The following is a 24,834-nucleotide window of genomic DNA, read 5'->3' as shown; positions in this document are numbered from 1 at the left end:
AATCTGCAGTTTGTGACTTTTGATTGTGATCCTGAAACCACCAATTCCCAGAATTACTCTTAAAAGGTGTTGCTCAAGAAATAAGTCCAACAGTTGCCAAATGAGACTAAAAAGCTCTTTGTATGTCAAAGGAACTATTAATTGGGCAAAGAGACAGCATTCAGAATGGGAGAGAAATCTTTGCAAACTATACATCTGACAAAATATTAGTCTAGACTATGCAAAGAACTAAAAAGGTAAACAGTAAGAAATCAAACAACCCAACTAATAATAAACGTGCTAATGAAATGAACAAGTGACTCACAAGAATTGAAATAAAGGTCCAGGAGGTCGGCTGAGGGTGAAGGTGCTTGTCACCAAGCCGGATAACCTGAGTTCTACCCCAGACAATACACGATGGACCAGACCAGACTCGAAAAAGTTGTCTCTGACTTCCAAAAGTAGCTAGCATGCCTCTCACTCTCAGTTAAATGAATAAGCAAAAAAGTAGTGGATTAAATAAATGGTAAGAAAATACAAATAGATTTAAAAAAATGAAAAAATGCTCCACTCCACTAGCCATCAGAGAAGTGTGGGTTAAAGCACTTTGAGGTTGCATCTTATCCCTGTCAGAATAGCAGTCAAGATAACAAATAACAACAAATGGTGACCCTCATACCCTGCGGATGGGAATGCGAGCTGGCCAGCCTCTAGAAAGTCAAAACAGAGGTTAAAAAAATTAACAATAGCTCTTCCATGAATCCAACTGTATTTATGCAAAGGACTTTAAGTCAGCATATCCTGGAGACACTTGCATGTTGATACTTGTTCATAATAGTTTAGTTATGGAACCGACCCAATCATTAAAAACTGAGGAATGGATGAGGAAGATATGGTATTTTACACACACACACACACACACACACACACACACACACACACACACACAAACACACACACACACAAACACACACACCACACAAACATACTCGCACACGCACTCATACACATACTCACATACACACACATACACACACACACACTCACACACACACTCATGCTGGCACATTCACACAAATTTTAGCCATAAAGAACTTAGTGACAGCCCAGCAGTGGTGGCATACACCTTTGATCCCAGCACTTGGAAGGCAAAGGCAGGTGGATCCCTGAGTTTGAGGTTGGTCTGGTCAACAAAGCGAGTTCCAGGACAGCCAGGGTCAAACAAAACCCAAGCCAAAACAAAAAACAAAACAAAACAGGAAATACTTGCCAGAAAATAGACAAAAATTGAGATAATCATCTTAAGTGAACTGAATCAATCTCAAAAGGACAGATGTCATTTGCTTTTTCATTTGTGGCTCCTAGATATTATAGAGTCACATAAATTCATCTGTATGACGTGAAAGCAGAAGCGAAACTGTGTGGGAGACCAAGGGACTAACAGGAAGTGGGGGGTGGGCAAAAGGGTAGCATATGGCCAACGCAGTGTATACATATATAGACCTTTGCGCGGTCTTAGCCAGAGTCATACACTACTCAGGGCAGCCCTCTTGCTGCGGCTGCCTCCTCCTATGTCCTGTTTCCTGAGAGCAGGAAGAGTCAAAGGCTCTGCCCTCCAGCTCTGTTACCCTCTGCCTGCCACAGACCCCAGAGAAGGGGCTTGGGAGCAAGGTGTCCTGTGAGGATCTCGGGATTTGTTTCTGATAAGGTCAGCTGGGCTTTTAAGCGGGGAGGATCTTGATTCTAGAGCTTTCTAGGTTTCGGAGTGTGGGATCCGGAATCCACAAGGCCATAGAGGGTTTCAGGGTTTGAATCCTGAAAGGGAAGCTGGGAGTTTTCTGTGTGAGTAAACCCTCTGCCTCTTCCTCTTCGAGGCTTCTTCCCCTCTCCCTCACTTAGATCGTGGGCTTCTCGGTTTCCTGGGATGTTTTAAGTACAGCCATCTATTGTGCCCCTCCTTGAACAGAAACCAAAATTCAGATCTCAATCGACTTGGCTGCGCTATCTCCTCACGGTCTCACCTACACATCCGATACTCACACATGCACACCCCCAACACGCACAACTCCCAAACACAGACACAATCTAGCGATTTTATCTATGCGGTTTTTTTTTCAATTCACAATTCGGGGTATTGAATTCAGGCCCTGAAACATGCTAGACAAGCGCTCTAACGCCGAGCCACCTCCTCAGCCTAGCATGTCTATTCTTGAGAAAGTAAAAAGAAACAAGACAGTCCAGAGAATGAAATAACAGGAAGGACAGTTTAAAAGCCCAGAGATCCATCCCAGCGGCGGGTCACACGTTCTGTTCAGTTAGAAAGTGACGGGGCTGGTTGTTCATTTTAGTGCCGTTTGGCTGCCTTTCCTGGGATGGATCGAACATCTGCCTGCTCCTGCTCGAAGTGTGGAGTTCTTTGTGATTTGGGGAGGCCAATTCTGGGAGCAGCCTTGCCTAGAGGCAGAGGCAGCACTAGGGTTAGCATTTGGCCCGATAGAGCCTCTCAGATTATCTCAGGCCCTGGATGATGGACGTGTGGACTTTTATCCCTGGAAAGTTCTAGCAAGTTTCATTTTATGTCTCCCCACCACCTCCATGTTGGAGGTAGTTATCTAAATCTCAGGAGAGGCAAGATGTACCTGATTATTTATCAAAGGATTGTGAGTAGAAGCAGTCGCCTGGCGCGAAAGGCTGTGGTGGAGCTGGATCGTGGATCGAGCCTCCGGTCTAAGGTAGACTGGCACTTCCTCCACAGTGAGTGGGCTGGCCACACACTCCATTTTGTGTGCAGTTTTTTCCTGTTAAATTTTCTTTAACTTTTACTGTCTTTGGCCATTGTACCCATTTGAAAATATGACTAATTTGTATTTCTCTGTTGAATTTTTCTCATTGTTTTCCTATAGAATAAAATAGTATATCTTTTTATGTATACGAGTGCTTGTTTGTGGGTATGCTCACACAATCTGTGTGTGTTCTTCAGGTGCTAGCTATCTTGGGTCTTTTGCTGGCCTGAAACTCACCAGGCAGCTCAGGCAGGTGGGCTGGCGTTTAAAAAAAATTCCTCATTTTTAGTGTGTGTGTGTGCTGTTGGAGCTACTGAGTGACTCATGAATCTGAGCCTATCTCTGGCTGACTAGCTGATCTAAGTCGTGATTTAGTGCAATGGGAAAACTAAGACTGTAGTAATCGTTTCTTCAGAGACTTCTACCAAGATTAGATATGAAAAATGATTTATGCTGATGTGGATGCTTCTGAACACTTCTAAGTCATAATACAAACGCTGATTTACATTTAAATATTTTAAGTTATACATTTATAAAACATTAAATGTTCTTCTATAATAAAGTAGAAATATATTGAGATTATTTGACAGCAGTAATAAAATATAGACACACTATGATAAACTTCAAAAATACTTCTCAAATTTATTTATACATATCTATTTATGTAGAGAGAGGTGAATAAATTTCAGTATACAATGTCAAATATGACCAGAGAATTTCTTTAGAATGATAATATTTAAATGATTTTATTTTATTTTCATGCTTTTCTACACTTTCTCTGCTGTTTTATACTTAATTTCAGGAACAAAAACAACAACAAGCATTATTTCCAAAATATTAATAGTGTTACTTTCCCACAAGTTCAAGTCACCAATTTAGGTCCCATAAAATGAGGCCACAGATTCCCTGTTCCTTGTAGAATGGGTGGCCTAGCCATGGTTTTTATGGGCTCATAAATTCCATGAAACTGATTGTTTTTTGGGGGGGCTATGAGTAGAGAAATGTGTGACACAAACAGGGACGAACAAGCAAGATAGAACGCCAGGCACTGGGAAGGCCTGGGAAGCTAAGAGGCCTCATCAGCTCCTTCAGAAGCAGTCACCTCATAAAGGGGCGGGGTTGAGTGAGCGGGCATGGGCACACGGCCAGGTGCCGGGCACATCATGTCAGGCACTGTCACACTGGCCTCAATCATAACTGGGGGCGGGGTGGGGCGTGGAGGTGGGGCATTCTGGTTTTCTATCAGGAAATACTGTTAAAAGGACAGACGTGAATGTGGGACTTGTAAGGAGGAAGGAGGGTGTGGGGTGGGAAGACAAGAAGAGATGGTGAGGGCATCAAGGGTAAACAGAAAGGATTATAGACATATATGAAATAAATGGTCAAAGAGCAAGCCTAACCAATTAAACCAATTAAAAGTTTTAAATAAAAGAAATGCTGTCGAATATGTGATGCCTGAAAAGTCTTATTAACTAAATTCCTTGATCTTACAATATTACAGGAAAATATTCTAAGGAAGTGGGATGCAGAGATTTGCACTTTAAAATCATCCTGAATTTAATAACGACTGGTTATGTCATTATTAAATGGTTATGAGTACTTTTTTTATAAGTACTAATTATATAAGTATAATTCACTGGTTATGTGAATTATGTACTTAGGATACTAAAATCTGTGCTATAGAGAAAAAAACACATCAGAATGTATTTTCAGTATTATTAATGGGAAAATAGGCATGATCAAAATGTTTGGTAGATAAAGCAGTAAAATATTACTAAATGTTTATCTTTGGTTGGTAGAATTACAGGTAATCTTATTTATTTTTTTAAATATTATTTTATTATTTAATGACTATGAGTACACTGTAGCTGTCTTCAGACACATCAGAATAGGGTATCAGACCCCATTACAGATGGTTGTGTTCCCATGTGGTTGCTGGGAATTGAACTCAGGACCTCTGGAAGAGCAGTCAGTGCTCTTAACTGCTGAGCCATCTCTCCAGGCTGGAAGTCTTGTTTCTTTTTCTTGTGGATTTTTTCCTTTTAAATGGGATTTTAACAGATTAAACTGCTATAAAATTTTAAGGATGTTTGGCCTGATGTTGATCAACACACTGGCCCTAAGTTAAGGATCTCCAAATGAAGACTTAGTTAGGTATGGGTGCATTTAGAATGGGGACTGTGGTGCTCCTACAGACTGTCAAAGGGCTCCACCATAACAGACAGCCAGTCCCGCTGTCATTTCCAGCTCTGTCCTTGGTCCACGCTTTCAGTCTTCTAGGCAGTACAGAAGCAGTTCTCCATTAGGGTCAGGCTCTTGGTGAACCCAGGTGTGAGCACACCCACAGAAGACACCGGGTTTCCCCATTGCTTTCATTAGCTGAGTTCTAAAGCATGGATGGAAGCTTATGTGGCCAGCACCAATGGTCAGCTTTGCTTCTTGCTCCGTTGCTTCAAACAAGGCTGCCGTGTATTTATTATACCTATATTTGGTTTTGAGGTCACCTACATTTAGGTATTAGAACCTCTGGAAATTAATTTGTGGGAATCAGAGTGTATTCTATTGTTAAATGGTGAAATTACCTACCCACCTATTTTTTTAAAATATTTTTATTTTCTATATTCTTTGTTTACATTCCAAATGATATCCTCTTTCCCAGATCCCCCCTCCCCATATGTCCCATAAACCTTCTCTCCACCCATTCTCCAATCACCTCCCTCCCTTTTCTCTGTCCTTATATTCCCCTCCAACCCTAGATCAATCCTTTCCAGGATCAGGACCCTCTCCATACTTCTTCATGGAAGTCATTTGTTATGCGATTTGTGCCTTGGGTATTCAGAGCTTCTGGGCTAATTAATATCCACTTATCAGAGATTGCATTCCATGTGTATTCTTTTGTGACTGGGTTACCTCACTTAGGATGATATTTTCCAGATCAAACCATTTGCCTAAAAATTTTGTGAATTCATTGTTTCTAATTGCTGAGTAGTATTTCATTGTGTAAATATACCACATTTTCTGTATCCATTCCTCCTTTGAGGGACATCTGGGTTCTTTCCAGCTTCTGGCTATTATAAATAAGGCTGCTGTGAAAATAATGGAGCATGTGTCTTTATTGCATGCCGGGGAATCCTTTGGGTATATGCCCAGGAGAGGTATAGCAGGTTCCTCCGGAAGTGTCATGTCCAGTTTTCTGAGGAACTGCCAGACTGATTTCCAAAGTGTTTGTACCATCTTACAGCCCCACCAGCAGTGGAGGAGTGTTCCTCTTTCTTCACATCCTCGCCAACACCTGCTCTCTCCTAAGTTCTTGACCTTAGCCATTCTGACTGGTGTAAGATGAAATCTCAGGGTTGTTTTGATTTGCATTTCCCTAATGACTAATGATATTGAGCATTTAAGGTGCCTCTCGGCCATCTGAATTTCTTCAGGTGAAAATTCTTTGTTTAGATCTGTACCCCATTTTTAATAGGGTTATTTGATTCCCTGGGGTCTAACTTCTTGAGTTCTTTGTATATATTGGATATTAGCCCTTTATCAGATGTAGGGTTGGTGAATATCCTTTCCCAATTTGTTGGTTGCCATTTTGTCCTTTTAACAGTGTCCTTTGCCTTACAGAAACTTTGTAATTTTATGAGGTCCCATTTGTCAATTCTTGATCTTAGAGTATAAGCTATTGGTGTTCTGTTCAGGAACTTTTCCCCTGTGCCTATGTCCTCAAGGGTTTTCCCCAGTTTCTTTTCTATTAGTTTCAGTGTGTCTGGTTTTACTTGGAGGTCCTTGATCCACTTGGAGTGGAGTTTAGTACATGGAGATAAGAATGGATCAATTCGCATTCTTCTGCATGCTGACCTCCAATTGAACCAGCACCATTTGTTGAAAAGGCTATCTTTTCCACTGGATGTTTTCGGCTCCTTTGTCAAAGAACAAGTGACCATAGGTGTATGGATTCATTTCTGGGTCTTCAATTCTATTCCATTGGTCCACTTGTCTGTCACTGTGCCAATTCCATGTAGTTTTTAACACTACTGCTCTGTAGTATTGCTTGAAGTCAGGGATACTGATCCCCCCAGAATTTCTTTTGTTGTTGAGAATAGTTTTAGCTATCCTGGGTTTTTTATTATTCCAGATGAATTTGAGAATTGCTTTTTCTAACTCTGTGAAGGACTGAGTTGGGATTTTGATGGGAATTGCGTTGAATCTGTAGAGTGCTTTTGGCAAGATGACCATTTGAACTATATTAATCCTGCCAATCCACAAGCAGGGTAGATTTTTCCATTTTCTGAGGTCTTCTTCGATTTCCTTCTTCAGAGACCTGAAGTTCTTGTCATATAGATCTTTCACTTGTTTGGTTAGAGTCACACCAAGATACTTTATATTGTTTGTGGCTATTGTGAAGGGTGTCATTTTCTTAACTTCTTTCTCAGCCTGCTTATCCTTTGAGTATACGAAGGCAACTGATTTGCTTGAGTTGATTTTATAACCAGCCACTTTGCTGAAGTTGTTTATCAGCTGTAGGAGTTCTCTGGTGGAGGTTTTTGGGTCACTTAAGTAGACTATCATGTCATCTGCAAATAGTGATAATTTGACTTCTTCCTTTCCAATTTGTATCCCCTTGACCTCCTTATGTTGTGTAATTGCTCTAGTTAGAACTTCAAGTACTATATTGAAAAGATATGGAGAGAGAGGACAGCCTTGTCTAGTCCCTGATTTTAGTGGGATTGCTTCAAGTTTCTCTCCATTTAATTTGATGTTGGCTACCGGTTTGCTCTATATTGCTTTAGCGATGTTTAGGTATGGGCCTTGAATTCCTGTTCTTTCCAAGACTTTTAGCATGAAAGGATGCTGAATTTTGTCAAATTCTTTTTCTGTATCTAATAAGATGATTATATGGTTTTTTTCTTTGAGTTTGTTTATGTAGTGGATTGCATTGATGGATTTCGATATATTGAACCATCCCTGCACCCCTGGGATGAAGCCTACTTGATCATGGTGGATGATCATTTTGATGTGTTCTTGGATTCGGTTGGCAAGAATTTTATTAAGTATTTTTGCATCAATATTCATAAGGGAAATTGGCCTGAAGTTCTCTTTCTTTGTTGGATCTTTGTGTAGTTTTGGTATCAGCGTAATTGTGGCTTCATAGAACGAGTTGGGTAGAGTTCTTTCTGTTTCTATTTTGTGGAATAGTTTGAAGAGTACTGGTGTTAAGTCTTCTATGAAGGTCTGATAGAATTCTGCACTGAAGCCATCTGGTCCCATGCTTTTTTTGGTTGGGAGACTTTCTATGACCCTTTTTATTTCTTCAGGTGTTATGGGACTGTTTAGATGATCTATTTGATCCTGATTTAGTTTTGGTGTCAGATATCTGTCTAGGAAACTGTCCATTTCCTCCAGATTCTCCAGTTGTGTTGAGTATAGGCTTTTGTAGTAGGATCTAATGATTTTTTGAATTTCCTCAGTTTCTGTTGTTATATCTCCCTTTTCATTTCTAAGTTTGTTAATCTGTATACTGTCTCTGTGCCCTTTGGTTAGTCTGGCTAAGGGTTTATCTATCTTGTTGATTTTCTCAAAGAACCAACTCCTGGTTTTGTTGATTCTTTGTATGGTTCTCTTTGTTTCTACTTGGTTGATTTCGGCCCTGAGTTTGATGATTTCCTGCCTCCTACTCCTCCTGGGTGTAATAGCTTCTTTTTGTTCCAGGGCTTTCAGGTGTGTCATTAAGCTGCTAGTGTATGCTCTCTCCATTTTCTTTTTGGAGGCACTCAGGGCTATGAGTTTTCCTCTTAGTACTGCTTTCATTGTGTCCCATAGATTTGGGTATGTTGTGTTTTCATTTTCATTAAATTCTAAAAAGTCTTTAATTTCTTTCTTTATTTCTTTCTTGACCAAGGTATCATTGAGTAGAATATTGTTCAGTTTCCACATGTATGTGTGTTTTCTGTTGTTTTTGTTGCTATTGAAGACCACTTTTACTCCATAGTGATCAGATAGGAGGCATGGGATTTTTTCAATCTTCTTATATTTGTTGAGGTCTGTCTTGTGACCAATTATATGATCGATTTTGGAGAAGGTACCATGAGGTGCTGAGAAAAAGGTATATTCTTTTGCTTTAGGATAAAATGTTCTATATATATCTGTTAAATCTAATTGGTCCAAAGCTTCAATTAGTTTCACTGTGTCCCTGTTCAGTTTCTGTTTTCCTGATCGGTCCATTGAGGAAAGTGCAGTGTTGAAGTCACCCACAATTATTGTGTTAGGTGCAATGTGTGCTTTGAGCTTTAGTAAAGTTTCTTTTATGAATGAGGGTGCCCTTGCCTTTGGAGCATAGATGTTCAGGATTGAGAGTTCTTGTTGTATTTTTCCTTTGACCAGCAAGAAGTGTCCCTCAGAGTCTCTTTTGATGACTTTGGGTTGAAAGTCAATTTTATCTGATATTAGAATTGCTACTCCAGCTTGCTTCCTGAGACCATTTGCTTGTAAAATTGTCTCCCAGCCTTTTATTCTAAGGTAGTGTTTGTCTTTGACACTGAGGTGTGTTTCCTGTATGCAGCAAAATGTAGGGTCCTGTTCACGTATCTAGTCTGTTAGTCTATGTCTTTTTATTGGAGCATTGAGCCCATTGATGTTAAGAGATATTAAGTAATAGTGATTATTACTTCCTGTCATTTTTTATGTTATTTTTTAAATTTGATTGGTTATCTTCTTTTGGGTTTGATGAAAGAAGGTTACTATCTTGCTTTTTCCAGGGTGAAGTTTCCCTCTTTGTATTGGTGTTTTCCTCCTATTATCCTTTGTAGGGCTGGGTTTGTGGAAAGATATTGTGTAAACTTGGTTTTGTCATGGAATATCTTAGTTTCTCCATCTATGGTGATTGAGAGTTTTGCTGGGTATAGTAGGTTTGGCTGGCATTTGTGTTCTCTTAGAGTCTGCATGAGATCTGCCCAGGATCTTCTAGCTTTCATAGCCTCATGTGAGAAGTCTGGTGTGATTCTGATAGGTCTTCCTTTATATGTTACTTGGCCTTTTTCTCTTACTGCCTTTAATATTCTTTCTTTGTTTAGTACATTTGGGGTTTTGATTATTATGTGACAGGAGGTGTGTCTGTTCTGGTCCAGTCTGTTTGGAGTTCTGTAGGCTTCTTGTATATTTATGAGCATCTCTATCTTTAGGTTAGGGAAGTTTTCCATAATGTTATTGAAGATATTTGCTGGCCCTTTAAGTTGTAAATCTTCACTCTCATCTATGCCTATAATCCTTAGGTTTGGTCTTCTCATTGTGTCCTGGATTTCCTAGATGTTTTGGGTTACAAGCTTTTTGCATTTTGCATTTTCTTTGACTGTTGAGTCCATGGTTTCTATGGTATCTTCAGCATCTGAGATTCTTTCTTCTATTTCTTGTATTCTGTTGTTGATATTTGCATCTATGTCCCCTGATTTCTTCTCAAGGTTTTCTATCTCCAAAGTTGTCTCCCTTTGAGTTTTCTTAGTTGTTTCTACTTGGATTTTAGATTCTGGATGGTTTTGCTTAGCTCCTTCACTTGCCTGTTTGTGTTTTCCTGTAATTCTTTAAGAGATTTTTGTGTTTCCTCTTTCATGACCTCAGCCTGTTGACCAAAGTTCTCCTGTATTTCTTTAAGTGATTTTTGTGTTTCCTCCTTATTGGCTTTTGTGTTCTCCTGAATTTCTTTCAATGATTTTTGTGTTTCCCTTGTAAGGGCTTCTAACTTTTAATCCATTTTCTCCTGAATTTCTTTAAGTATGTCCTTCATGTGTTCCTGTACCAGCATCATGACCAGTGATTTTAAATCCAAATCTTCTTTTTCTGGTGTGATGGGGTATCCCGGACATGCTGTTAAAGGAAAATTGGGTTTAGATGCTTCCATATTGCCTTGTTTTCTGTTAGTAGCGTTCCTGCATTTGCCTTTTGCCATCTAGTTCCCACCGGTGTTAGTTGGTCTTGTTGTCAATGCTGGACTCACCAGTGCAAGCTGCCTCTTCCCAGCTGGCCTCTGGTGCACAGCTGACCTCCTGCACTGCCTGGAGACAGGGTGCTGTGGCCCAGGCTGTTCAGATCCCGAAGCAGAGACCTGAAGGCTCCTGCCTGGGGCTTGCTGGACTCACCAGAGCACACTGACTCCTCCCAGCCAGCCTCCCAGGTGCCCCTCTGGCCTCTTGCAGGGCCTGGAGATGTGGTGTTGTAGCCCAGGTTGTTCTGGATCCCAAAGCAGAGATCTGAAGGCTCCATCCAGAAGCCTCAGGACTGGAACCTAAGCTCTGTGGGGCCGGACCCACTAGAGTATGCTGTGTCCTCCCAGCCTACCTCCGGGTGCACAGCAGGCCTCTTGCACTTCCTGGAGACTGAGTGGGAGTGCCGTGGCCCAGGCTGTTCAGATCCCGAAAGAGATACCTGAAGGCTCCAGTCCGGGACCTGCTGGACTCACCAGAGCACACTGACTCCTCCCAGCCGGCCTTCCGAGTGCCCTTCTGGCCTCTTGCAGGGCCTGGAGATGTGGTGTTGTAGCCCAGGCTGTTCTGGATCCTGAAGCGGAGATCTGAAGGCTCCAGCCAGAGGCCTCAGGACTGGAACCTAAGCTCCCTATTTTTAATTTCCACCACCTCATGCTGCCAGTTTGATTGGTGAAAATTGGCCTCTCATTATAATTGTGGTTTAATTTTTTGTAAATGAAATTGAGCATTTTTTCCCTAAAAGAGTGAAAAATTGTTGGCCTTAAATTAGTCATTGTCTTTATGTGTGAGTTGCCTGCTCTGATCCACATCTGTTCATACTCGGGGTTACTGATCTTTCTTACCTTTTTCCCTCTGGATCTTGCTCTGTAACTTAGGTTGGACTGTAATTTGAGACCACTTATAGGCCTGTGCCTCCACGCTCAGGGTTCCTATTCTGTCTCTGTCTCTTTTTAAATTGACTTAATGGGAAAAAAGGAAATTAGCCCCTCCACCATTTAAAAATCATAATATTGATGTTTTCCTCCATTACAAAGTTTGTAGGTGTGGCCCTGGGGGTCTGAGTCTCAGAAGCTTCAGCTGCGACCCCCAGGTTCTTGTGTCTGAGAACAAAGAACTGGTCCATGGGTCCTGAGGTTTTTTTTTTTTTTTTTTTTTTTTTTTTTTTTTTTTTAATATATTAAAGAAGAGAAAGATAGGCACAGCTGTCCGGGGAAGCAGGCTGCAGGGCTGGGACAGCTCCAAGGGAGGGGTGGCCTTGTGACCCTTTATTTGTCCCCCTGAGCAACAGGACCTGCGCCTGAGGTTTCTGAGGTGAGCCTAAGTTACAGAGCAAGATCTGAAGTCAAAAGGCAGGAAAGTTCCAGTGTCTGAACAGGTACGGATCAGAGCAGGCAGGTCACGGATCAATACAGCAATTCATTTAAGACCAACAGTTTTGCTCAATTTCAGTTACGAAAAGGTAGACCACAATTATGAGAGACCAATTTTCAATAATTGAGTTGGCAGGAACCTCACAAACCTACAGTGTGCTGACTGGTGCCTGGCTTCTTGTATATGTTAGTCTCAATGCCTTGTTCTCCTTAGTCCGGCCATACTTGAATTATTTATTTATTTTTTTTGTAAAATATAATTTTTTACACCTGGTAAGGTGACTGGATGAGCAAGTCTGACTATGTGAGTCTGATACCTGGAACTGTGTCAAGGTGCAGGGAGAGAACGAATAACACAAAGTTGTCTTCTTAACGGAACCCAGGTATCATCAGCCATCATCAGCCATGCGCATGGGCACACAGTGCTATTTAAAGGGTCAACTCGACCCATTTGCAATTTATTTTGATGCAAGGGACTCTACAATGATTCCTGGTTTTCTCTCTGTTGTACCATCAGAGGGAGTCAGGAACTGTTCTGTGGTCTTTGCTTCTCCTCAAGGCATCGTTGTGACCAGCGGAGAGGGGAGGTGGAGCCATGATGGGCAGAATCCGGTCTGATTAGAAGTGAGGGTCAAGTGTACCAGACGGGTTGGAGAGGAGAAAGCCTTCCTCCGGAGTCTTAGGCATGTCTTTTTAGTCATCTCTTTAGTCAAAGGCCTTTTCCTTGGGTAATCCTTAATGAAGCAGATTTCTGAGATGATCCTTGCTTGTTTATAGTGCTTTATTTGGTGATGGATATAAATGTGTACACTTTATTCGGGGTGACCCACAGATTATATACTTTTTTGGGGGCAGGAATACCCAGGAAGGGAAGCTCATTGGCTGAAGGCTCAAGGCTATCTAGACACCTCATTGGCATGGAGAAGAACTCCAGGTGTTGTGCTTCAATGAGATTGACTGCCCATGGTCCTTTCAGTGGGGTGTAGTGGTTACATGTTCTAGAGCAGAACAGGTAGGGAATGGCTCCACTCCTGCCAGCAAATCTCTGAGATTCCGGGGTTTGAGCTTATTCAGCCTTAAAATTCTTATGCCTGTCTGGTAGTACATTCCCAACATGCCCTATATTCTAATATGTTTCTTCCTTCCTTGTGATTCTTCTTCTACATCTCTCCCTACCTGGGACCCCGGGCTGGGATCAGAAGTCCAGCCTTCCTGTCTCCCCTGCCCAGTCATAGGCTGATCAACATTTTATTAAACAATCAGAGATAATTGGGGAGCATCCTTTACACAACACTGACACAGGAGATAGTTCAACAATCAAAACAATGCTAGCGTCCATACTGTAAACAGATCACTGTAACCAGCATAGAAATCAGCCAACATACAGTTAGACCAGCACCATTTGTTGAAGATACTTTCTTTTTCTTTTTCTTTTTTTTTCCAATTGTATTTTTCTGACTTCTTTATCAAAACCAAGTGTTCATAGGTGTGGAGATTTCCTTCTTTGTCTTCAGTTTGATTCCATTGATCATATACCTGTCTGTCTTTATGCTAATACAATGTGGACTTATTACTACAGCTCTATGGTAGAGCTTGAAATCAAGTGTCATGATACAAGTTCCTTATTGTACAGGATGGTTTATCTTTCCTGGGATTTTTCCCTATATGGAATTGAGTATTGTTCTTTCAAAGTATATAGAAACATTTTATGGGAATATTGATGGGGATAGCATTGAATCTGCAAATTGCTTTTAGTAGAATGACCACTTTTACTTTGTTAATCCTACTGATCTATGAGCATGGGAGATCTTTCCATTTTCTGATACTTTCTTCAATTTCTTTCTTCAAAGACTTGAATCTCGTTTGTTTGGTTAATCGTGTCCAGCCACTTTGCCAAAGGTGTTTATCACCTGTAGGAGTTGCCTGGTAGAATTTTTGAGGTCACTTGTGTATACTATATCATCTTCAAATAGCAATACTTTGACTTCTTTCGTTACAATTTGTGTCTTCTTGATCTCTTTTTGTCTTACTGCTCTAGCTTGAACCTCCAGTACTATATTGAATAGATACAGAGAGAGTGGGCAGCCTTGACTTGTTCCTGATTTTAGTGGAATTGCTTTGAGTTTCTCTCCATTTAATTTGATGTTGGCTATATGCTTAGTATAAATTGCCTTTACTATATTTAGGTATGTCCCTTGTATCCCAGATCTCTCCTAAATATTTATCATGAATAAATATTTAGGATTGGATTTTGTCAAAGGATTTTCCCACATCAAATGAGATGATCGTGTGTGTGTGTGTGTGTTTTTTTCTTTCAATTTCTTTATATGGTGTATTACATTGACAGATTTTCATATGTTGAGTCATCCCTGCATCTCTGGGATGAAACCTATTTGATCAAGGTAGATGATCTTTTGATGCGTTCTTGGATTTGGTTTGTTAGTATTTTGTTGAATATTTTTGCATCAGTGTTCATGAGGGAAATTGATCTGTATTTCTCTTTCTTTGTTGAATTTTTATGTGGTTTTGGTATCAGGGTGGCTGTGGCCTCATAAAAAAATTTTGGTAATGTTGCTTCTGTTTCTATTTTGTGGAATAACTTGAGGAGTATTGGCATTGAAAGTCTGGTAGAAATCTGTGCTAAAATTCTGGCTCTGTTTTTTGTTTGGTTGGTTTTGGGTTTGGAGACTTTTTTTTGTGTGTGTGAGACAGGGTTTCTCTGTGTAGCCCTGGCCGTCCTGGAACTTAATCTGTAGACCAGGCTGGCCTCGAACTCAGAAATCTGCCTGCCTCTGCCTCCCAAGTGCTGGATTAAAGGCGTGTGCCACCATCGCCCAGCTGGGTTTGGAGACTTTTAATGACTGGTTCCATTTTCTTAGGGGTTATAGGTCTTTTTAAATTGTTTATCTATTCTTGATTTAACTTTGGAAAGTGGCATCTATCAAAATTGTCCATTTGTTTTAGGTATTTCAATTTTGTGGAGCAGAGGATTTTGAAGTATGACTGAGTGATTCTATTTCTTTGGTTTTTAACCCCGCCCCTTTCATTTCTCATCTTGTTCATTTGGATATTCTCTCTTCTTTTCAGTACATTTAGATAAAAGTTTATCTTGTTGGTTCTCAAAGAACCAATTCTTTGTTTAATTGATTACTTTGTATTATTCTCATTTCTATTTTAGTAATTTAGTAATAATCAGCCCTCTGATTATTTACTGTCATATACCCCTCCTGGGTGTGTTTGCTTCTTTTTTGTTCTAGGGCTTTCAGGTGTGCTGTTAAATTTCGAGTATGAAATCTTCTTTATGGAGATACTTAGTCTATAAACCTTCCTCTTAGCACTGCTTTCATTCTGTCACATAAGTTTGGGTATGTTTTACATTAATTTTCATTGAATTCTAGGAAGTCTTTAATTTCTTTATTTTTGCCTTGACCTAGTAGATATTCAGCAGAGAGTTGTTCAATTTCTACAAATATGTAGGCTTTCTGTTGTTTCTGTTGTTGTTGAAATCCAGATTTAATCTGTACTAGTCTGATAAGATATAAGGGGCTATTTCAGCTTTCTTGTAGCTGTTGAGAAATGCTTTGTGATGGTCAGTTTTAGAGAAGGCTGATGAGGTGCTGAGAAGAAGGTGCATCCTTTGTTTTTGGGTGAAATGTTGTATAGACATCTGTTAGGTCCATTTGGTTCATAACTTCTGCTGTCTCCATTATTTCTCTGTTTAGTTGGATATTTTAAAAAATATATCAGCTTTCTTCCTGGGTCCATTTGCTTGGAAAATGTTTTTTCTATCTTTTACTCTGAGGTAATGTCTTTTTGTTGGTGAGATGTATTTCTTTTATGCTGTATAAGGAAGGATCCTCTTTTCATAGCCATCCTCTTAGCCTGTGTCTTTTTTTTTTTTTTTTTTTTTTTTTTTTTAGGGAATTGAGTCTATTGATATTGAGAGATATTAATGACCAATGATTATTAATTCCTGTTATTTTGTTTTTGTTGGTGATGGTGGACTGTGTGTGTGTGTTTCCCTTCTCTGGGTTTTGCTAGTGTGAGATTATTTATTTCATGTTTTCATGGATATAGTTAATCTTCTTGGGTTGGAGCTTTCCTTCTAATGCCTTGTGTAGGGCTAGATTTGTGGATAGATATTATTTAAATTTGACTTTGTAATGGAGTATCTTGTTTTCTCCATCTATGGTTATTGAAATTTTGCTAGGTATAGTAGTCTGGGCTGGTATCTGTGATCTCCTAAGAGTCTGCAAGACATCTGCTCAGGCCCTTCTGGCTTTTAGAGTTTTCATTGAAGAGTCGAGTATAATTCTAAGAGGTATCCCTTTATATGTTATTTGGCCTTGGTTTCTGTTTTGCCTTTGGTCTTTTGGTCTTTGTGGTCTCTATTTCTGGCAACTGTTGTGACCTCCCTCTCTCTTTTTCTGTCTATACAGGGTCTCTCTATGTAGTCCTGGTTGCCCTGGTTCACACTGTAGACTAGGCTGGTCTTGAACCCAGAGATTCACCTGCCTCTGCCTCCTGGCCACTGGGAGTAAAGGTGTGTACCATCACTAGCTGGTAAAGGACCTGTTTCAAAAAATGAAAACAGAGAGCAAAAGCAAAAACAAACAAAAAAACCCCAACCCTGATGCAGTCATTTTCAACCCCAATAAGCTCATATAAAAAACACTCAATCTGGTTATTATATTTATAAGCTATTTGTCTAGATTGGGCAGATCTGGTGCTATACTAGTTTCTCCTGGCCACATGGTTCTGCTCCATCTTCATTTCCTCCTCTTCCTCTCTCCTCTCCCTTCCTTCTCTTCCTCCTCCTACCTGCCCCAACTCTCCAAGACTTCCCATCCCACCTTTTCCTTCCACTGCCCAGTCACAGCCTCTAGCCTTTATTTGACCAGTTAGAATGGGGAAGAGATTCATATGAGGTCACTTGAGTATGTGACCTCTACAGGGAGCAGCCCCTCTTGAAGAAGCAGACTTAACATCAGAATACAAAGCATCAGTGCAACATGCAGCATTTCCCTCTTTTGTTCAATAAAAAAGGATCTTTTCTCTCAGATATAAATTGAGCACAACCATAACAATTATGTAAATTATAAACATGTTATACACTTAATATCCAGTCTATCATATTTGTCAGTTAGATAAAGTACCCTACCATTTATCCTAACTTAAAGAGTTTATAATTCTGTGGGGGTTTTTTTTTTGTTTTGTTTTGTTTTGTTTGTTTGTTTTTTCAAGACAGGGTTTCTCTGTGTAGCCCTGGCTGTCCTGGAACTCACTCTGTAGACCAGGCTGGCCTTGAATTCAGAAATTTACCTGCCTCTGCCTCCCAAGTGCTGGGATTAAAGGCTTGTACCACCACTGCCCGGCTAGATAATCTTTCTTAATATTAAACCACTTAAGTTTGATTACGAGACTATAACTAGTCTTCAATCCAATTAGAGATCTGAGAAGGAATTAAATATTACCTGAATATGTAGGAGCACAAAGACTTCCAAGACTAAGCAATTTGTAGAGACAGCTGACTGCCTAGACAGTCCCCTAATTTCTTATAACGTTGGAGCATCTGTCTTTAGCCTTCTGGCCTAGAACCATCTGACAGACCTTAAGTGAAGCAGAAACTTTGAAGGACTGGCTTACCCTGTTTTAACAGACTTAGCAATGGACTATCCCACATCTATTTGCCCCTTCTTGGACAGTATTTTTGTCTGCAGATGAATTAGGGCATGTCTTGCCCAGTGGCTATCTTGCCATGATCAAAGCAACTCAGCTTGGAGGTAACGATGCTCAGTATCCTCCTTGAAGTGGAATGGTATGCTGTCAGGAGAACACCTGTCTCATGGTCAAATGATCTTTGATGATGAAATAATATTAAATGGATTCTATGGATCTGTGACACTTTTGAAGATTATCTAAATATATAGCATAACTGAATTGTCAAGCATTCATTATGCCTAGCTATTCACTGTTTGAATAATCTTGAAAACACTTGTTGTAATTAACTAAATTAGAATCTAGTATAACTATGTGTTTCAATAGACTATTAACTTACATTACTTAGTCATCCTAAACAGTTTGTAACAGCAGCTATTAAAAGGACTGGATCTAAGCCTTGTATTCTTAAATGAGTTAGATAGGCACAATGCCTATCTAAGAGTAACAATATTAATTTAAAATTTTTGTATTAATATACAAAGATTCATACCAATGAAAACCTTAAACCTGTATCAATATATATAAATAGTGTACCAATGTAAGAAATTAAAACTTCAATTTTGTATCAAATATAAATGTTTCTACCAATGTAAGATTATGGCTTTATGACTCTTTGTTTAAGAGTAAATTTAATATCCCATCTCTATTTGTCTACTTGTCTAATTTCTATGACACTATTATATCTTCCCTTTTCCTATCTACCTCCCTCTCTTTACCTAAGAAGGAAGGATAGAGAAGAGGAATGGAAAGGTAGAAATCCCTGAGTCTAAACTCCCTAGTTTCCTCCCTGTCCAAAGTCACAACATTTGTAAGTTATCCATTAAAATAACAATATATCTATAATTTATAAAATAGCCAGAACCATCTACTTCAACCTGAGGGACTGGAACAATGATCTTCTTTTGTTTGTTTCTAGCTGAATTGGGGTGAATAATTTCCTTCTGGGGGCCCAAGGAGGAATAGGAAAGTTGGTCTTGTCAAAGGAGGACAAGCTGGCATCATTTGCCTTCTAGTCTCTGTGCTGAGAAAGTTCATGGTTTAGCTGAAGTCCTGACTGTAATAGTTGGAAAGGCTGGATGGGTGAATTAGCTGTTCTGGAACTGTCCTGGAAGCAAGAGAGAGGAAACAGCTTCAATGTAGTTGAGGTCAAATCAAGCAAGGAGCTGGAATGGAAGGTCCCAGAATCTCAGCATCCCAAAGTGTGAATCTTTTCAGGGCTGCCTCTCTCCTCTTTCCTTCTGCACTATACAAACCTTACAAGCAGCACATAGCTCTGTGAAGACATTCATATGGGATGCACAGAGTGCACGGGTTAAGGAAGATCAATAAAGAAAGACAACTGCCTCTCTTTAGAGGTTAGTTTGATTACATAATCAAACTACAACATACATTTCCATTCCTGCCATCTTACAGGATGGTAGCTAATAAGAAGTTATGAGAATTTTGTTCCCAATAAGTGTTATTGGCTGTATAGAGACAGTTAAATCTCAGTTGGTCCCAGAGCTGTCTCTGTGTACAGAGACATAAACATTACCTATCTTGTTGATCTTGTCAATCTCCTTCTTGTCTGTAGTCAAGGTCTTTAGGGGGTCTCCCTTTGTCACGTCTGGTTTTTATCAACTTGGAAGGAACCCATAGCTTTTCTTTTCCTGAGGAAATATAGGCCTAACCTCTCCCCAAGAGTATTACATTTCATGTTTTTATTTTGATGTTAAAACATTTTAAAAATAAATAGACTGGTCTAGTTCAGCATTTTCCCCCACAATCTAATGTCTTTCAGCAGCCATAGTTTTTGTTCATTAGCATTTAAAAAATTTAAGGCTAATAAAATGCTATGTAATCTATTTCTGAGGGTCTTTGTTACCCCCTTTTGTCTGATAAGCATCTCTTTTAGAGTACAATTAGATCTTTCCACAATTGTTTGTCCTGTAGGATTATGTAGTATGCCTGAAACATGTTTTATATTATAATATGTTAAAAACTTGTTTCATCTTATTAGATATATTATGTTGGACCATTGTCTGTTTTAATTTGTATGAATATTCCCATAATGGCTGTAACGTCTAACAAATGTGTAATTACAGAATCAGCCTTTTCTGGAACTAAAGCAGCTGTCCATTGAAATCCTGAATATGTATCTATTGTGTGATATATATTTTAGTTTATCAAATTCTGTAAAGTAGAACACATCCATTTGTCAGATTTCATTTTTTGGGGGGCACCTTTAGGGTTACTTCCTGTAGGCAATGGAGTTTGGTTATGTAATGAGCAAGTAGGCTCTTGCCTCACAATTTCCTTGGCTTGTTGTCAAGAGATAGAAAATTCTCTCTTTAAACCTTTGTTGTTAACGTGGTGTTTTTTATGGAATTTTGAAGCCTCTAGTGGGCAGATCTGTGGTATATTTTCTTGATCATGATTGAGGTGGAAGGCCCTGCTCACAGTCAGCAGTGCCTCTGATTTTCTTGGTTGCCACAGGAAGGCAGATGGAGTGAGTCACGAGGAACAAGCCAGTAAGCACTGGTCCTCTGTTCTCTGCATCCGTTTCTGTTTCCAGCTTCCTGCCCTGACTTCCTTGCGTGATTTGGACTCTGAAGCTATAACAGGAAATTAACTTTTTCCTCTTCAAGTTGTTTTTGGTCATGATGTCTTTACCATAGCAATAGCAACACTGAGACAGGTTCCATGGCCAGGGAGTTCTATTTTTTAGAGGTTGGTGTGGTTTTGGTGTTTGTTAGGAGCTGAGCATTATTTGATGTTACCTCAGATTCACAGCTTCAGGAGAAAGGTAGCCTTCTAACCCTAACCCCTCATTTTACACACAACGACACTTACAATACTCTGAGGAAGCAGCTTCCCAAGGCAGAGTGGCCAGTGGTATAGCCAGGTTCCGATGGAGGAGGATTCCATGTTCCTAGCCATGACCTTTCCTATCCTCCTGCAGAGTCACCAACAATCTATTCTATCCTCTTTGGAGTTGCTCAACTGAACTCTGGTGTCTGTCCAATTTGTCTTCACATTTTGTATGCAATTTTCCTTGCCTCCTCCCCACAGGTCTCTTGCCCACAGGAATTCCTATTCCCAAGACTGTTGTGGCACTCAGGAGGTGGCTCTCTGACCAGCAGCGTTCTGCTTATTTGCCTTCCTAAACAAAAGCTTCTGAGAAGCAGGAACTTCCTGTTTTGTTTCGTGTTATTCTTCATTTTCTCTGGACTGTGGTAGATGCAGTTAGGTTTTGACAGGAACCAAGCGGGTAGCTGACACTTAACGTCCTCACTTGACCGTTAGCATCTTGTGTTGACCCAGGTGACAGCTCTTCTACCCCTTGAAGAGAATGGATTTCTACAGTTGCCTTCACTATATTGCTGAACAGCTGGGCAGTGAAGAACTGGCTGCTCTCAAGTTCCTGTGCTTGGACCACATCCCACAGAAGAAGCAGGAGTCCATCAAAGATGTCCTGGAGCTATTTCAGAGGCTGCAGGAAAAGGAGATGTTGGAGGAAGGCAATCTGTCTTTCCTGAAGGAGCTGCTTTTCCACATCAGTCGGTGGGACCTGCTGAGCAACGTCCTGAACAGCAGCCGAGAGGAGATGGGGAGGGAGCTGCAGCTTCCAGGCAGTGCCCAGGTTCCTGCCTACAGGTGGGTAGAAGGGCTGTGGTGGGGGCACTGGGAAGTGTGGACTGAAGGGACATGCCTCTATGTCGTGTGTGAAGCAACTTGTGAGACTGCAGGCTACATGAAGACATTTAGGGGCTAAGTGCATAATTCAGAGGAAAATGCTAAAGCCATAAAATAATGCATCTTCCATGCAGCATGGTACGGAAAGGGACTTCTGAGGAGGAAAGGCTGAGAGAGGCCAGTGTGGGGAAGTATGATTCTAGATCTGTGTGTATGCTTGTTTTGCTGGTGCTGTGGTGAAATACCATGACCAAAAACAATTTATAGAAGAGTTTATGTTGGATTGCAGTTCCAGAGTAAGTGTCGCAACAAGCAGGCTCGGTGGCAGGAGCAGGAAGCTGAGAAATCACATCTGCACACAGGAAACAGAAAGTGTGACCCGCAAGTCGGGTGAGGCCAACCCTCTCAAAGTCTGTGCCCGGATGTGCTTCCTCTGCAAGGCTCTGCGTTCTAATAGCTCCATCAGCCCTCCAGACAGCCAGGGACCGAGTGTTCAAATACACAAGCCTCTTCATCCAAACCACCACAATGTTTAATTTAATTTTTTCATTTTTTCAAAGTGAAACATTACTTTCTGGTATGCTGATAAGGAGACTTTTTTTTTAAAAGATTTTTTTTTTAAGTTTTATTTTTACGACATGGGTATTTTGCTTGCATATGTGTCTGTATAGCATTTGTGTGTAGGCTTCCTGCAGAGGCCAGAAGAGGGCATTAAATCACCTGGACATGGAGTTACAGACAGTTGTGAGCTGCCATGTGGGTGCTGGGAATTGGACCTGTGTGCTTGGAAGAACCATCAGAACTTTGTTTGTTTGGGTTTTGGTTCTTTTTGTTTTTTCATTATTTATTTATTTTTATTTATTTTACATCTTGATCAAAGTCCCCCCTCCCTCTTCTCCCAGTCCCACCCTCCCACTACCCTTCTCCCTCCTGACCCCACAACCTGCCCTGGCTCATTAAGTCACAGCAGGACTAAGTGCCTCCTTTCTCACCGAGGCCAAAGCAACCCAGCTAGAGGAAAGGAATCCAAAGGCAAGTCGCAGAGTCATAGACAGGAACCTCCCTCACCCGCTCTGTGCCTGCTCCGGTTACTGGGGGACCCACATGAAGACCAAGCTGAGCATATGCTACATGTGTGCAGGGAGGCCTAGGTCCAGCCCCATATGCTCTTTGGTTGGTGGTTCAGTCTCTGTGAGCCCATGGGCCCAGGTTAGCTGACTCTGTAGGTCTCTTGTGATGTCCTTGACCCCTCCGGCTCCCTCAGTCCTTTCTCCTGCTACCACAAGACTTCCCGAGCTCTGCCTGATGTTTGGCTATGGGTCTCTGCATTTATTAGTTGCTGGATGAAGTGTCTCAGAAGACTATAACTATGCTAGGCTCCTGTCTGCAAGCAGGGTTTCAAATAAATATTCTAGTTTTCTTCCTCTTCTTTCTTGTTAAAGTTAAAAACACTGCAGGTTTAAAATAGTGAGTCTGGGGACACTAAGGAGAATAAACCAGGATTCCAGCGGGCTGTGTGGTAGCCACTTCCACTAGCTAAGAAGGACTGGGCTTTGGGGAAAATGACAAAGCATTGTTGCCCTTTCCCCAAGTAACCTTAGTAACTTTGTAAGTAGTCACACATTTATACATGGTCTTGCATCAGATGTAACAAGTTGTAACAGACAGGAATGCAGGTAATGATGACTTCTAAGAGAGTCTCTGTCTACTCTGGGAAAGGAACCAATCAGACTGCTCCTCGGCTAGGCAAGGGGAGGGGACATGGAGAAGTCTAGAGGTGTACTCACTTTCCAGGGTATTTTCTCACCTCTGGAAATAAGCAGTAAATACTTTGTATTACCCATGCTTCAGGGTGAATTCTCAGGAACTTAAAAACTGAGACTGCAGGCCTGGATTAATAAGAAGGCAGATTCACACATTGGTGACACGTATCTTGGTGGCTCACATGTAAAGCCACAGAAGGGTTCCATATGCATACACAAGCAGGTGGGAAGGGTTGCCATTGTGGGAAGCAGCAGGGCCCTAACCATGGACAAACACATCTTGCCTAGCCTGGAAATGCAACGCTACACAGGGAATGTACAGTGGGGAGAGCACCACTGGTTGTGTTAAAGGCCTTTGGTGTTGGCAAGAGTGGAAGGAGGTGTGTGTGTGTGTGTGTCTGTGTCTGTGTGTTTGTGTGTTTAGAGTCCCTTTTATTCTAGAACCAGATATTCAGCTTTCCTCCTGAAGGAAATTGCTGAGAGAACACGGGCCAGTGCTTAGAAGGGAGTCTGCTCTGATGTGCACCATGGAGAATATAATTTCCCCAAGTCCAAAAATCTTGATTTTTATATCGACATAGGAGCAGCAAGATTCTTTTAGTTAAAGTTAGTCTGGATACAAAGGTGGTGGCACTTTGCTGGGGTGGGTTGGTTGGACCCGACTCTGTAGACTTCCACCACCACTGCAGTCTCCTCCTGATGCTCACCAGTCAGGAACAGGTGGCTATTTTAAGGCAGCCCTGGGAGTGAGGCCTACTGTAACTGTATAGTGGTAGCAAATGACCTAGAATGTGTTTCTAACGTGTCTCTGTTTCCTGCCACAGGGTCATGCTCTTTAAACTCTCAGAAGAAGTGACCGAGTTGGAATTGAAATCTTTTAAGTTCCTTTTGAGCGTTGAGATCCCCAGATGTAAGCTGGAAGATAGCTTGGTAAGACCTAGTCTCCTGAAGATGGGCCACCTCTGGGGTTTCTGAGACCAGAGAGCACTGCTAGCCATACACTGTATTCAAGGTTGTGTTGTTGTTGTTGTTGTTTTGAGACATGGTATCATGTAGCCCAGGCTAAATCCAAACTTGCTATTTAGCTGTCTTAGTTAGAGTTTTGTTGCTGAGAATAGACACTATGACCAAGACAACTCTTATGAGGACAACATTTCATTGGGGCTGGCTTACAGGATCAGAGGTTCAGTCCATTATCATCAAGGCAGGAACATGGCAGCATCCATGGTGCAGGCAGAGCTGAGAGTTCTACATCTTCATCTGAAGGTTGCTAGCTGAATACTGGCCCCCAGGCAAGTTATTAAAGCCCACACCCACAAGGACACACCTACTCCAACAAGGCCATATCTTCCAATAGTGCCACTCCCTGGGCCAACTTCTCATCTTTCTGCTTTTACCTCCTGGATGTTGGGATTACTGACATGCGCCACGCCTCCTGGTTAATGTGGTTCCAGGATGTGGAACTCAGAAGAAGGCATTCTCATACTATTTGAGAACACGGCCTGAGGACTGGGTGATACCTGACATGGTTTCTTCATCATTCCATCTTTTAAAATACTCTTAGGCCTTCCTG

The 24,834-nt window shown here is 41.0% G+C and overlaps 1 protein-coding gene across 4 annotated transcripts in view; it reads left to right on the top strand.

The window, feature by feature from the left end:
• Positions 1–24,834, top strand: part of Casp8 (caspase 8) — a 47,242-nt gene that overhangs the window by 4,948 nt on the left and 17,460 nt on the right. For 3 of the 4 annotated variants that reach the window (XM_052191945.1, XM_052191947.1, XM_052191944.1), the window contains 2 exons: positions 21,127–21,459; positions 24,086–24,191. In XM_052191945.1, the coding sequence (XP_052047905.1) occupies positions 21,155–21,459; positions 24,086–24,191 (411 nt within the window). In that variant the 5' untranslated portion in view covers positions 21,127–21,154. Of the gene's footprint in view, positions 1–1,465; positions 1,688–21,126; positions 21,460–24,085; positions 24,192–24,834 lie in introns of those variants that run through there. The other variant, XM_052191946.1, reaches the window with a different exon arrangement.

This window comes from Apodemus sylvaticus, chromosome 9 (genome assembly GCF_947179515.1).
Source record: "Apodemus sylvaticus chromosome 9, mApoSyl1.1, whole genome shotgun sequence".
Taxonomy (NCBI): domain Eukaryota; kingdom Metazoa; phylum Chordata; class Mammalia; order Rodentia; family Muridae; genus Apodemus; species Apodemus sylvaticus.
The sequence above is the reverse complement of the archived record's forward strand: the minus strand, read 5'-3'. Positions and strand labels throughout refer to the sequence as shown.